The 14,261-nt window shown below is 43.2% G+C and overlaps 1 protein-coding gene and 1 long non-coding RNA gene across 16 annotated transcripts in view; one reads left to right on the top strand and one right to left on the bottom strand.

Annotated features, from left to right (window-relative positions):
• Positions 1 to 14,261, top strand: part of MRTFB (myocardin related transcription factor B) — a 271,179-nt gene that overhangs the window by 205,574 nt on the left and 51,344 nt on the right. For 13 of the 15 annotated variants that reach the window (XR_016350715.1, XM_075899337.2, XM_075899342.2 and 10 more), the window contains one exon: positions 10,497 to 10,640. Coding sequence is in view for 14 of the 15 variants with exons in the window: in XM_075899337.2 (XP_075755452.2) it covers positions 10,497 to 10,640 (144 nt within the window). In the remaining variant the exon portion in view is untranslated. The remainder of the gene's footprint in view (positions 1 to 10,496; positions 10,641 to 14,261) is intronic. The other 2 variants (XM_075899340.2, XM_075899341.2) reach the window with 1 other exon arrangement.
• LOC142818589 (uncharacterized) overlaps positions 11,213 to 14,261 on the bottom strand; it is a 66,733-nt gene continuing 63,684 nt past the window's right edge. Inside the window, exon 3 of the long non-coding RNA XR_012896131.2 lies at positions 11,213 to 11,421. This is a non-coding gene — a long non-coding RNA (uncharacterized LOC142818589). The remainder of the gene's footprint in view (positions 11,422 to 14,261) is intronic.

Here is a 14,261-nt window from a genome sequence, read left to right as displayed (position 1 = left end):
TTGCATTTTACTTTTCCCTTTATTCCACGTACCCTTCCTCCACACTCATAAAAGCAATGATAACTTTGTATAGTTGTCCCTCCACCTACCTTGTAGTACTTAGGACATTGAACAAATAATAAAAATAGTATGGCAACAAAAACCATAAAATATTAAATCTAAACCCACAGATCGCTGTTCTGTTTAAAACAAAAAAATCAGAAAGAGGGATTCCTACACCTTGCAGGCCTTTCTCACATCACATCAACCTTAAACCTCAATCCAGGATACAAATACAGTATATGGAACGTCTTTTGCAGTCAGTATGAATAAACATTCGGAAAGTACTTTAAAAATAATACAGTAGGCAACATTCACTCAACTTTCCTTCACACAGAAAAGAGAAAACAGATCGGTTCCTGAAGTATTCCATTCTTAGCTGTTACACTTGAAAAAGTGTTTGGGTAACTTCTGATTTTAGTGATAGAAATGTAGCCGTGTTAGTCTGGTGTAGCTGAAGCAAAATACAGGACTATGTAGCACTTTAAAGACTAACAAGATGGTTTATTAGATGATGAGCTTTCGTGGGCCAGATCCACTTCCTCAGATCAAATAGTGGAAGATTAATTAAGTGAAGAGATCCTAATTCAAACTACCTACTCCGTGCCGCATGTAACCGCGGGCACGGAGTTCGGACTAAGGGGGATTTAAAAATGGCAGCGCCTGGGAAAATGCAAATGAAGCCTGGGATATTTAAATCCCTCATTTGCCTACCTAGCTCGAACTAACGAGCTAGTGTAGACATACCGTAAGGTACTACAGAACCACTCGTTTTGTAAGTTTTTTTCATCTATAAGAGTAATGGTTAACTGCAGTTGCTACTGCAGATATATAAACCATTGTAACTCTATTGAAGTCAGTCAGGGTATGTCTACACTACCCCGCTAGTTCGAACTAGCGGGGTAATGTAGGCTTACCGCACTTGCAAATGAAGCCCGGGATTTGAATTTCCCAGGCTTCATTTGCATAAACTGGGCGCCGCCATTTTTAAATCCCTGCTCGTTCGAACCCCGTGCCGCGCGGCTACACGCGGCACAAACTAGGTAGTTCGGACTAGGAAGCCTAGTCCGAACTACCTAGTTCGTGCCGCGTGTAGCCGCGCGGCACGGGGTTCGAACCAGCGGGGTTTTAAAAATGGCGGCGCCCAGTTTATGCAAATGAAGCCCAGGAAATTCAAATCCCGGGCTTCATTTGCAAGTGTGGTATGCCTACATTACCCTCCTAGTTCGAACTAGCGGGGTAGTGTAGACATACCCTCTGTGGAGCTATGACAATCTGCATTAGCTGGGGAGCTGATGCTGTGTCTCCAGAAAAGATCATGGAGCTAATTAATATGTTGTTTTCTATATTTATATAATTTTAAAGTAAGGTAGATACTCACTGTTAAGAAACAAAAACAACCTTGCTGTTTCTCATATAACCTAGATTTTCATTTGTTTTCTTGCATTATATATAAAACTTAGATTCTCCAAAGAAGAGTTAAAGCAAGGAAACCTGAAATGCTAAAAAGAATAAAACTAGCAGATCATAGAATCATAGAACACTAGAACTGGAAGGGACCTCAAGAGATCATCAAATCCAGTCCCCTACCTGCATGGCAAGACCAAGCATCATCTAGATCAGGGAGGACAAAAGCCTGTCAGCAGGCTGGATCCAGCCTGCCTAGTTCTTTGATCTACCCTGTGCAGCAGTTCCCGACAAGCCCTTTAAATAGAAGTAGTTGAAAAGGTTTGCTACATCCCCAGCACCTCTGGCGCATTGTCTGGGAGCCAGGATGGAGCGAGCCCTTTCAACTGCTTCTATTCAAAGGGCTCGTGCCTTCCCCACGGCTGCTGTTGACTCTCATTTAGCTTGTGGTCCACTAGGACCTTTAGATCCCTTTCTGCAGTACTCCTTCCTGCAGTCACTTCCCATTCTGTATGTTTGAAACTGATGAAGACATTTAACAGAACCGGTCCCAAAACAAACCCCTGTGAAACCCCACTATTATGCCCTTCCAGCATGACTGTGAACCATTAATAACTACTCTCTGAGAATGGTTATCCAGCCAATTAGGCACCCACCTTATAATAGCCCCATGTAGGTTGTATTTCCCTAGTTTATTGATAAGAAGGTTGTGCGAGACTGTATCAAATGCTTTACTAAAGTCTAGGTATACCAATTCCACTGCTTCCCCCTTATCCACAAGGCTTGCTATCCTATCAAAGAAAGCTATCAGATGCACCATTACACTCATCTATAATAAGATAATTGGTTTTAAGTTTATTTAAAAAAAATACATGTACAAAAATCAAATGTAGATTTGATTCAGTAGCTTCAAAGTAGTACTACAGTAAAACTCCAATTGTCCGGCATCCAGTGGTCCGGCACCCCCGATAGTCCGGCATCAACTGGAACCCAGAAGTGCTCCGGCCAGCCAGACAATTGGAGCTGCTCCGCGCCACTTCCCCAAGTCTGCTGCTGCTGCTGCAGCTGAAACTGACCAGCAGCGGACTTGGAGAAGCAGCATGGAACAGAGCAGCTGGGGTGCTGCCGGGTTGGTCCTGCAGCGCCGCCCCTCACCTCCCTGCTCGGCACCCGGCAGCACCCCAGCTGCTTTGCTCCACGCCGCTTCTCCAACTCCGCTGCTGCCGCTGCTGAAACTGACAAGTGGCGGACTTGGGGAAGCTGCGGAGCAGAGCTGCTAGGGTGCTGCCGGGCGCCAAGCAGGGGGATGAGGGGTGGTGCTGCGGGACAAACCAGACAGCAACCCAGCTGCTCTGCCTGCCGCTTCCCCACGTCCGCCACTCGTCAGTTTCAGAAGCAGCGGACTTGGGGAAGCCATGGGGCAGAGCAGCTGGGGTGCTGCTGGGTTGGTCCTGCAGCAAAACGGCGGAGGGTTCACCCCACACCACGCTGTTCCTCGCCGACTCCCACCCCACAGAACCGCATGATTGTGAACCGTTAATAACTAATCTCTGAGAATGGTTCTTTAGCCAGTTACGCACCCACTTTATAGTAGCCCCATGTAGGGCTAGTTTATGTATAAGAAGGTCATGCGAGACCAAATCAAATGCTTAACTAAAGTATAGGTATGCCATGTCTACCGCTTTCCCTTATCCACAAGGCTTGTTATCCTATCAAAGAAAGCTATCAGAGTGGTTTGACATGATTTGTACTTTACAAATCCATGTTGGCTGTTACAGATTTGTTCTTTACAAATGTTTTGTTCTTTACAAATCCATGCGTGCAGGCAGCCCAGCTCCAGCTACATTTATACAGGCAGTCCCCGGGTTACGTACAAGATAGGGACTGTAGGTTTGTTCTTAAGTTGAATCTGTATGTAAGTCGGAACTGGCGTCCAGATTCAGCCGCTGCTGAAACTGATCAGTTTCAACAGCGGCTGAATCTGGACACCAGTTCTGACTTACATATAGATTCAACTTAAGAACCCCAGGCATCCCCAAGTCAGCTGCTGCTGAAACTGATCAGCGGCTGATTCCAGGAAGCCCGGGGCAGGGGCTTCCTGTAGTCAGCCACTGGTCAGTTTCAGCAGCGGCTGGCTTGGGGACGCCTGGGGCAGAGCAGCTGGGGTGCTGCTGGGTTGGTCCAGTAGCGCCCAGAGCGGCGCTACGGGACCAACCGGCAGCGCCCCAGCTGCTGTACCACAGGCATCCGGAGCAAAGCCGCGGAGCACGGGGGCAGCGGGACAGCCCAGACGCACCGTAGCTGTCCTGCTGCCCTCGGGCTCCGCGGCTTTGCTCTGCTTTGCTCCCCGTCTCCCTGGTCTGCAGACCAGGGGGACAGGGAGAAAAGCCACGGAACACGCGGGCAGCGGACAGCCCAGACGCGTCTGGGCTGTCCGCTGCCCGCGTGCTCCGCCGCTTTGCTTCCTCTCCCTGGTCTGCTGGAGACCAGGGAGACGGCCCCATTCGTAACTGCGGATCTGACATAAGTCGGATCCGCGTAACTCGGGGACTGCCTGTACTACAGAGCCTCAGCAGGGGTAGGTCCAGTAACCAGCAAAAACCAGAACTCAGCAGTCCTGGCTTGCACCGGGTCCCGAACCGCTGTGCCAATGCCTTTTAAATGTAGCAAGAGCCATGTGGTAGTAGGTCTGGAAACCAGCACAATCTAGGACTCATAAATCCCGGCTTACGCTGGGTCCCAGACCTGCCCCTGTGGTGGCTCTGCCTTTTAAATGCAGTAAGAGTCATCCGACTCTTTACTACCTTTAAAATGCAGAGCCACAGTGCAAGTGATTCCAGGACATCTGTGGCTCTGCTTCTCTTGCCCTCCCCCTCACACTGCAGAGACAGTACTGGGGGCTATTAAGACAGCTTCCCCTAGCACCAGCTCCTGCTTCCTCTCCTCCCTCCCCTCCTCTCTTGCTGCTTCTGATACAGAGGAGGCAAGGGCTGGGGGGAATGGGTAGTCGAGTAGTCACTTGACTACCTGATAAGTCTAAGCTTATTGGGTAGTCAACTACTCGAGTAGTCGCTTACATTCCTCATCCTTATTAGATCGTGGTGCACTTAAACATTCAACCCGCTATCTTGCACATTTTTTTTATGTGCATAAAGACTTTTTTCTGATGTTTACATTCATATATTCTTAATTATCTTCTCTAATTTAAACATGTTTCGATTTTTCAGTGTGAATACGAATAATGATTTTCAGTGTGAATACGAATTATTTTACAGTTATGGAAAGATATAAGGAGGTAACAATTTTAATGGCCCGAGTAATGAGTATTAATTAATTAGTTAATACCTCTTTTGGTTGATAGCTATAATCTAGTGCTGGATTTTCAGAGGGACTTCATATGGAGCGCAGGGTGTTCCTTGAAATTACAAAATGTAAAACTGAACATTTTGCAACATTTTCCTTTTTGTTTGTTTAAACTCAATTTGTACTGGTACACTTATTTTTTTAACCTGAGGCAATTGACTTTTAATATGGTCATCATGACACCCATAAAATTGCAGCTACTTTGCAACATGGCAAAAACTGGAATTATTCTGAACCTATTTCCTGACCACCGCCACAATAAAATGCAAAAAAGGTTGCAAAAATCAGCTTCAAGAAAAACATGTCTATTTGAGACAGCTCATAGTGTACATCATGTACGATGCATTGCTTCCTGGGGTGCAAATTGAGACATGAATTAGGCTCCATATGGAGAAAATGTAATGTGCGTTGAGTGAAATGAAAACAAACCACATGAAAACAGATCAGTAAATGAAGAGTTAGGTTCCTTATGAATACTTAAATAAAAATAATCAAAGTAATGTATGCCAAAAACCATTCAAGTGTTAAGTGTTAGATAGATACATGACTGCAACAACAAAACAACAGAGTACTTACAACTGATTTGAAAAGCTCTTCAAATATGGCTTTAAAGCTGGTTGCTGATTTTACACAGCATTTCATGCTCTTTGGCTATGTTTACACTGCAGGCTATTGCCGGCAGAGAGTAGGCTAATGAAGCGCTCATTAGCATTTGTAGCGCTAACATTTGCATGTTCTCTGCCTCCTTTGGCATAAGGATCTTTTGCAAAAGGGGTTTTTTGTGCAAAACGGAGCCGTCTACACTTCTTGTTTTTGCGCAAAAAACCTCTTGCGCAAAAAGCATTGGCAGAGAATATGCAAATGACAGCACGACAAATGCAAATGAGCGCTTCATTAGCCTACTCTCTTCCAGCAAAAGCCTGCAATGTAGACATAGCCTTCTATATATACATCTAGAAGTAAAAAACAGCTCTGCGACAGGGTGAATCAGATGGTTATCTTCATGTTCCTTCGAAATATAAGAATAAATTCAGCTGTGAAACATGAACTTGAGATATTGATCTTTCACTTTGTTAAGTTCCTCTGACAAACTTTGCATTTTATTACAACAGAAATTATAAAGAATATTTTAAAAGCAATGAAGTATAGTCAGGACTCTTTGAAGACTTCCTCCTGCCCATGTTTCCTTCCTCCTGTACATGTTTCTGGGCCTTAGAGAACTAAAACATTTATGACCCTTAGAGCAGATTGAGTAGTGACTAAAAAGTCATTTTGCTTTCTCCTAACATGTTTGTATTTGGTAAGGATCAGGTATTTTGACCTAGTTGTTTTAAATGTGTCTAGTTATAACAACACTGCCACTTACTAATAATTTTCTTCAAGACAATTTCTGAACATTGAATGGCATTGCTTGATGAAGCAATGTAAAATGAGTACTTTCCTAATTTACTCAAAATCCGCTGTTAATCTGATGCATGTTTACTTTCAGTGAATAGAAAAAGTGCAGAAATAATACATCTGTGATGGGAAATAAGATATTTTTTCTTTTATCATTGTCTATACGTATGTCTTTTAAGAAACAGAGATGTGGCAACCAATCCTCAATTAAAACCTGTTAAATTAGAAAACATTACAAGAAAGTGAAGGACACTGTTTGTGCTTCCCTCTTCCTGCCTCCCCATCCCATTTAGAACTATTATAAACATGAGGAGTTCATCAAGCTCCATGTTTCATATCATTAGCAGCCCTTTCAATTTTCAGCTCATTGTCATCATGACAGTGGGATTATTCAGATAACACAATGTCTGTTGAGAGAGAGAGCAGTTTGGTTCCTAGTATCAGTGAAATTGCATGGCTTGTTTGGGGTTTTTGTTGGTTTGTTTTGTCTTGGCTTGGTTTTTTTTAATAGTACTAATAAAAAGGTGTACTACCCCTCCCCCACCCCAGCCAAAAAAAGAAATGTTGACTGGCTAAGACAGGGAATTACATAGGAGTACCGCTTTATATTTAGTTCCTTGTGTCATTGCTCTCTGATGGGTGTAGACCTTGTTTCATGCAGGTAGGATGATGTTTGCATTTCACCTTGCGCTATTAAGAAAACTTTGTCGATGGCCAATTCTGTAAAATTCCATTCATTTTTTGAGGAGTGCAGGATCTTTCGAAAAAGCCTGCTTTTTCGAAAGAACTGCATCTAGACTGTGGTTTTACTTTCAAAATGGCGCTTTTTCGAAAGAGGACCATTACGCAGCTGTACAAATGAAGCATGGGATATTTAAATCCCCGCTTCATTTGCAATTTTGAAGTGTCTAATTTACATCCCTCTGTCGAAAGTTAGATGTAGTCTAGACACAGCCTAAGGTAAAAAACTGTATAGGGAAAACATTAAAAATGATAAATGCACTATATACATGTTAATAGGTTTACCAGAATTAACCCTATCATGGACTCTGGCAGGAGCAATGCTCTAACCTATACAAAGGGAACCCTTGTGATTACCTGTTCATTCCAGCTTCAGTTCAGAACACACCTGTCCCTTCCACTCCACACTAGGAATGTTCAGACCAGTTGAATGCCAGGTTATTACTCTCTTTGTCCATTGGTCCCTGGAGAATCTAGTTTGGACTAGGGATGTATTAGGATAACTGTTTGCATGGTTAACCAATAAGCCTGGGCTATATCAGAGGCAGCAGCGCTGGGCAGTAGCCAGTTCCCCAGAAGTGGGGCCGGTAGGTAGGAACCGGCTGCCACCCCATGCTGCTACCTTTGACACAGAAGCAGCAGTGCAGGGCGGCTCCCCAGGAATGGAACCAGCAGATGGAAGCTGGTATGCACCCAGGTGTGCACTGGCTCCCGGGGGAGCTGGTTGCTATGCTGTGCTGCAGGTGCATGTAACCGTGTAACTTCTGAAATTTTCAGCAGTTACACAGTTACCCAATTACCTGCTTTTTAACATCCCTAGTTTGAACTAATAAATGTGCACCTTTCTAGTTGGTGGCTTCAAAGAGCTGATAGCAGAGGAATATATTAGTTTCTCCCCGAGCATGCTGATTCAGGGGTGCTCCAAGCACCCACATTAAAAAATGGTGGATGCTGAGCACCCACCAGCATCTCCCCATCAGCTTTGACCCCACCCGTCAGAACCTCCCACAGGGGATGGGTGCTAGCTATGCATGTACCGTACTTGGTTCCAGTGCAAGGGTTACAGCCAGGGCTCCTTATCATATAACCTATAATATGGGTAGGCTCCCCTATTCTCCCCCACCAGATCTCTCTGAGTCCTAGCACCCTCCCTGCTGCAAGAGACACAGAGGGTGCAGCATGGCGGGGATCTCAGTCCTCAAGTGCCACAGTCTTACCTGATGACATGAGCCCAAGGCCCATCTCTTAACTGTCCTAGAAACCAGCCACAGGGGCTTCCACTGACTAGCTTGGTCATTCACAGCCTAACTATGCCACCTAGAGTCCTAACACTGGCTCAGTCTGTGTCTGCACATTCTGTAATCATATGTCAGCACTTCCATCTGACAGGTGTGCATCATCTCTGATGATTGTAAGAGATGTCCCTATGAGGTATCATTGAACCCTCTTTCTCGAGGAATATCTTGGTTGTCCCCCTTTCTTTCTTTCTTTCTTTCTTTCTTTCTTTCTTTCTTTCTTTCTATCTATCTATCTATCTATCTATCTATCTATCTATCTATCTATCTATCTATCTATCTATCTATCTATCTATCATTATCCACATGATCCTAGCCCTGGTCTGTCCTTATGTGCAGAAATGGCATGAGCCAATCCCACTTTATGCCTCTTCAGAGATATCTGAGGTCTGGCTGCCCTCTTGTGGGCCCAATTTATGATAAAGCGCTCATGGATCTAAATGTGTATTTAGGGTAACTTCTGAAACAAGCAAGCACATTGGGTTAGCTAGATTTTACCATTCCCTGCCGTCTTTTCATAAGGGTGGATATAAGTCCTGTAAAATTTTATTTCCAGTGTCTTACTGCTCCTGCCATAGGCCAAAACCCTCTGCAGCTGCCCCCATCCTGAAAGAATGAATACCAAATTTACCTAGGTCAAGACCACGGTACCACAAAGTTTTTCTTGGTCCTGCACTGAATGGATAACTTATTAGGAAGCTGCCATACCTGTATGTAAATATGGAGCCTGGCTGCAGGCCCTGGATTTTTAGTGGTGCTCATTTTGCCTTTTACAGGACACAAACAATTGTCTGCACATTTCTTTGATGCATATTAGCTCCTCTCCCCTATTGGCAGGTTACAGGAGTGAGCCACAGGCTTACTCGCCCACTTCTCGACATCCTTGTCCGTTTCAGTGAGGCTTGGACCCTCACTTTCTGCAAATGCAGATCTGGACTCTGTGACATGGACCTGCTGTAAAAGGGTTCAGGACCTGATTTTGGAGAAATGCATTCCTCTGATTCTCCACAGTGAACTGTCCTGGCTTCTGCCCAGCTGCTCTCGTCCTCTTGGGTGTGTCTAGACTACAGAGTTTTGTCGACAAAAGAGGACTTTTGTCGACAAAACTATACCTGCGTCCACATTACCACTGAGTTCTGTCGACATAACGTCGACAGAACTCAGCAGTTTTGTCGACGCTGGTAAACCTCATTTTACGAGGCATAACACCTTCTGTCGACAGAGTTTCTGTAGACAGAAGGTGTTATTGCATGTAAACTGTCCTTTGCGTCTACACTACCATGTCGACAAAGCAGCTTGCTTTGTCGACAGAACTCAATGTAGTCTAGACGCTCTTTGTCGACAGAAGTTTTGTCGACAGTATCTGTCGACAAAACTTCTGTCGACAGAAGCCTGTAGTCTAGACGTACCCCTTGTGACTCTTCTGCTCTTGTTGCTTGTCATTGATCCTGACCTGATCTCCCTTCCTGTGAAGACTGAGCACCTCTTCCCCCATCAGAGCTGCACTCCCAAGCCCATTATTCCCCAGCAAAGCTGCTGGAACAGAGCTGAAAAAGACTTGTTATTGTGCCTATGCTGGGCTAAATCCTGGGAGTTGGGGAATGCTGGCTAGTCAGCACCTCTCTCCCTAGCTGGCCAATGGGTACCAGCAGCTCCCACGTGGAAGAACTGCCTATTGTCCCTAGGCAAGTATATCCCTTCTTGGCTAGTGGGACTGGTCCCCTTTCACTGCTTGCCCATCAAGTTCCCCCATCCGTTGACGCAGATGGATGTTGTTTTGTAGAACGTGGCTAAGAGACAAGGAGTATCCAAAAGAGAGAAAATAATGATTTGGCATGTTACAAGGGATATGAATTGGGGAATGGGAAGAAAATAAGAGGATGAAAATTTTGGCAGAGTATCAGGAAAACCTTTCAGAGAGTGAAATTTATGATCCTGTATAAAGGCTTGATCTATTATTATGACCTTCAGTGAGAAAGTCTTAAGACAGTAGAATATTCTCAAGGGGAGCAGTGGCAAACCCCTTCACTTAAGAGACATGTAAAACTAGACTAACAGTTTATTAGAATATAAAATATATCAACAGTCCTGTTTTGGCTGGGGGGGGGGAGAACTGGATGGTCTAATTAATCTTTTTATAATATCTTTAATTTTCTGTGTGTGGATTTGTCATAATTTGTTTTATTTTTTTACGTGTTTTTGCGGTGTGTTCTGGAAGTGTTGGATTCTAATGAAAGTTTCTTTCTTTTTCAGCAGTATCCCTCATTAAGCTCTACAGGCTCCGAATTTCTAAAGCTTGTCCCCACTGCGGAGCAGCACACTACACACTCTACAACTGCTACTACTCTAAGCACAAATACTCTATCTGCAGCAAAACCTGGGCCGACTTTGGTTAAGGTAGGTAGGTTCTAATGAAGTCATTTGATGTCTTTACTTTTAATCCATTCTCTCTAATCCTCTATGTAATGAAAATTAATATATCATAGTGTTTTTATCTGTGTGAAAATATCTACAGTTCTCCCTGTTGGAGCCTGTTCACAGTTGTTGTGCAAGGCATTATAGACACCCTACATATCAGAATGAACTTCACTGTCATATACTTTTATAAGGCATGTACTGTGTTGTTGTGTAATACTGGTATACATTCAGAGGCTGTTCAGTGAAATCCATGAAGTACCACCAACTCACTCATTATGCAAAATGTTAGCAACTTCAAACACCCCCTCAAAAGGGCATGATTGTCAGTAATCAGGATCTGCATTAGAACCAGTCTCCAAGCAACCTGCTCAGTGCAGCTGACCTGTAATAGGTTGCCTGATTGACTATGCTGCCGATTGGTTGGAAAAGTCCTGAGACTGGCTCTTAAGCATAGTAGCAACTGCAGCAGTAGTTCAGCAGCCACTGAAAGCATTTGCCAATGGCTGCAATAGGTCCAGTGTCTACTGTTTCCAGCCGAGTTCTCCCCCGTGTCTCCAGACTTGTCTTACTTCAGGTAACCGGCCTTGACCCTTGTTCCAGTTCGCGACTTTGGTTTTAAGCCTTTTTTCTGACATGTGGCCTCTAACACTGGTTCTGATCCTGTGTTCCAGTTCCTGACTGCTGACTCCTGCTCTAACCGCTGCGCCCAGCTCCTGGATCTCTGCTAACCACTAGGGATGACTGCCCACATCCTGATAACCTAGAATGAAAAATCACATATTTAATTAGTGCACATATGTCATAATTTCCCTTTTCAGACTTTTTATGCTGCATAACTACCTCTAATTTTTCACTGTAAATGAAAGTTCATTCAACGGCATTTTTTTGTCCAAAAGGAAGTTTTATTGGGGTCTGAAGGACCACCAGTACGGGTACAATTAAAATCAGTATATAATTTTTACTTTGAGATTCACAGACTTGCACATGCTCATGTCGCACTTGTTTCTTGTTTCTTAGTATTCAGGTTTGAAATATAGAAAATAAACCTATTTTAGGTAGTATTAATCTGATTGCACACAATTAAAGATATTCAGAAAGCCATCTCCTAAAATTAAATGAAAGGGGAATGTAATACTCCTGAGTCATGCACTCCTTGGAGCAGCTCTCTAAACCAGGCACTGATAATTACTGGGTTTTTTTGAACACTTTGTATGCTGCACATTCACAGACAGCATACTGCATGTTAACCTCGCTTGAAAACTTGAAATTTGTTTTAGTTATCTCCTCAGAAATGAGTTTCCTTGAGGAAAAAGGAAAATTGTATCCCAGGAAAACTGTAGATGTGTTTCATTCCAGAATCACCTTTTGCAGGCTCTTATGAGGAAGAAATATCAGCAAATACCTGCCTCAGCCAGAGTTGGTTTGCTGCCAGCTGGATCAGTGATCTCCAAAGGATTGTAGCATAGGGCATCCCCTGCTAACTGGGGGAGTAATTTTATGAGGCATTTCCATAGGGTAACTGAGAAAAAGCATTTCAATCAGTGATGACAACTGTAAGTTTAGTTAATAATTATCCTAACCAAGCACTTTTGAAATACACATACATACAGATAACTGTGGTTTGTAATCTGAAATTTAAATCAGCTGCTGTACCAAATGACTGCAGGACAGCTACTGTAATGCTAATTTTTTAAAAAAGGATCCAGAGGTGATCCTGGCTACTACAGAAGGGTAAGTCTAACTTCACGACCAGGCAAACTGGTAGAAGTTGTAGTACAGAACAGAATTGTCAAACATAGCTGAATATAATTTGTTGAAGAAAACTCAGCATGGTTTTTGTAAAGGGAAGTCATGCCTCATCAGTTTACTAGAACACTTTGAGGGAGGTCAACAAGCACGTGGACAAAGGGGAATGCTTAGATTTTCAGAAGGCTTTTGATGAAGCTGTCATGGGATAAGAGGAAAGATCCTCTCATGGATCAGTAACTGTTTAAAAGATGGGAAACAAAGGGTAGGAATAAATGTTCAGTTTTAGAATGGAGAGAGATCAATAGTATTATCCCCTAGGATATATGTACTGAGACCAGTCCTATTCAGCAAATATGGAAGAGATCTGGAGAAAGGAGCAAACAGTGAGATGGCAAAATTTGCAGGGGGTACAAAACTACTCCCGATAGTTAAGTCCAAAGCAGACTGCAAAGAGCTTCAAAAGGATCTCAGAAAACTGGGTGAGTAGGTAACAAAATGATAGATGAAATACCATGTTGATAAATTCAAAGTAATGCACATTGGAAAACATAATCCTGACTATACATACAAAATGATTGGGACTAACTTAGCTGTTACCACTCAAGAGAGAGATCTTGGAGTTATTGTGTATAGTTCTCAGAAAACATCTACTCAGTGTGCAGTGGCAGTCAAAAAAATCAAACAGAATGTTGAGGATCATTTAAAAAGGGATAGATAGGATAAGAACATAAGAACGGCCATAATGGATCAGACCAAAGGTCATCTAGCTCAGTATTCTGTTTACCGACAGTTGCCAATACCAGATGCCCCAGAGGGAGGGATCACAACAGGTAATCCTCACATGATCCCTCCCGTCACCCACTTCCAGGCTAGGGATACCATTCCTACGCGTCCTGGCTAATAGCCATTGATGGACCTAACCTCCATGAATCTATCTAGTTCTTTTTTGAGCCCTGTTAAAGACCTAGTCTTCATAACATCATCTGGCAAGGAGTTCCACAGGTTGACTGTGCGCTGAGTGAAGAAAAGCTTCCTTTTGTTTCTTTTAAACCTGCTACCTATTAATTTCATTTGGTGACCCCTAGTTCTTACACTGTGGGAATAAGTAAATAACTTTTCCTTGTTTCCTTTTCTATACCAGTCATGATTTTATAGTCCTCTAGCATATCCCCACTTAGTTTCCTTTTTTCTAAGCTGAAATTTCCAAGTCTTTTAAATCTCTCTTCATAGGAAATCCGTTCCAAACCCCTGATCATTTTTATTGCCCTTACCTTTTCCAGTGCCAATATATCTTTTTTGAGATGAGGTGGCCACACGTGTACGCAGTGTCCAAGATGTGGATGTACCATGGTTTTTATATACAGTCAATAAGATATTTTCTGTCTCATTCTTTATCCCTTTTTTAATGACTCCTAACATTCTGTTTACTTTTTTGACTGCTGCTGCACACTGAGTGGATGTTTTCAGAGAACTATCCAAAATGACTTCAAGATCTTTGTCTTGCGTAGTTGTAGCCAAATTAGTCCCCATCATATTGTATATATAGTTGGAATTATTTTTTCCAATGTGCATTAATTTACGTTTATCAACATTAAATTTCAGTTGCCATTTTGTTGCCCAATTACTTAGTTTGGTTTTTTTGAAGCTCTTCACAATCTGCATTGGTCTTAACTATTTTGAGCTGTTTGGCATCATCTGCAAATTTTACCACCTCACTGTTTACCCCTTTCTCCAGACCATTTATAAATAAGTTGAATAGGATGGGTCCCAGGACGGAGCCAATAGGACAGAAAATACCATATTGCCTCTACATCTTGGCCCACATGTTGAATACTGTGTGCAGATGCAGTT

Source organism: Pelodiscus sinensis, chromosome 15 (assembly GCF_052426305.1).
Source record: "Pelodiscus sinensis isolate ZL-2025 chromosome 15, ASM5242630v1, whole genome shotgun sequence".
Taxonomy (NCBI): Eukaryota; Metazoa; Chordata; order Testudines; family Trionychidae; genus Pelodiscus; species Pelodiscus sinensis.
The sequence above is the reverse complement of the archived record's forward strand: the minus strand, read 5'-3'. Positions and strand labels throughout refer to the sequence as shown.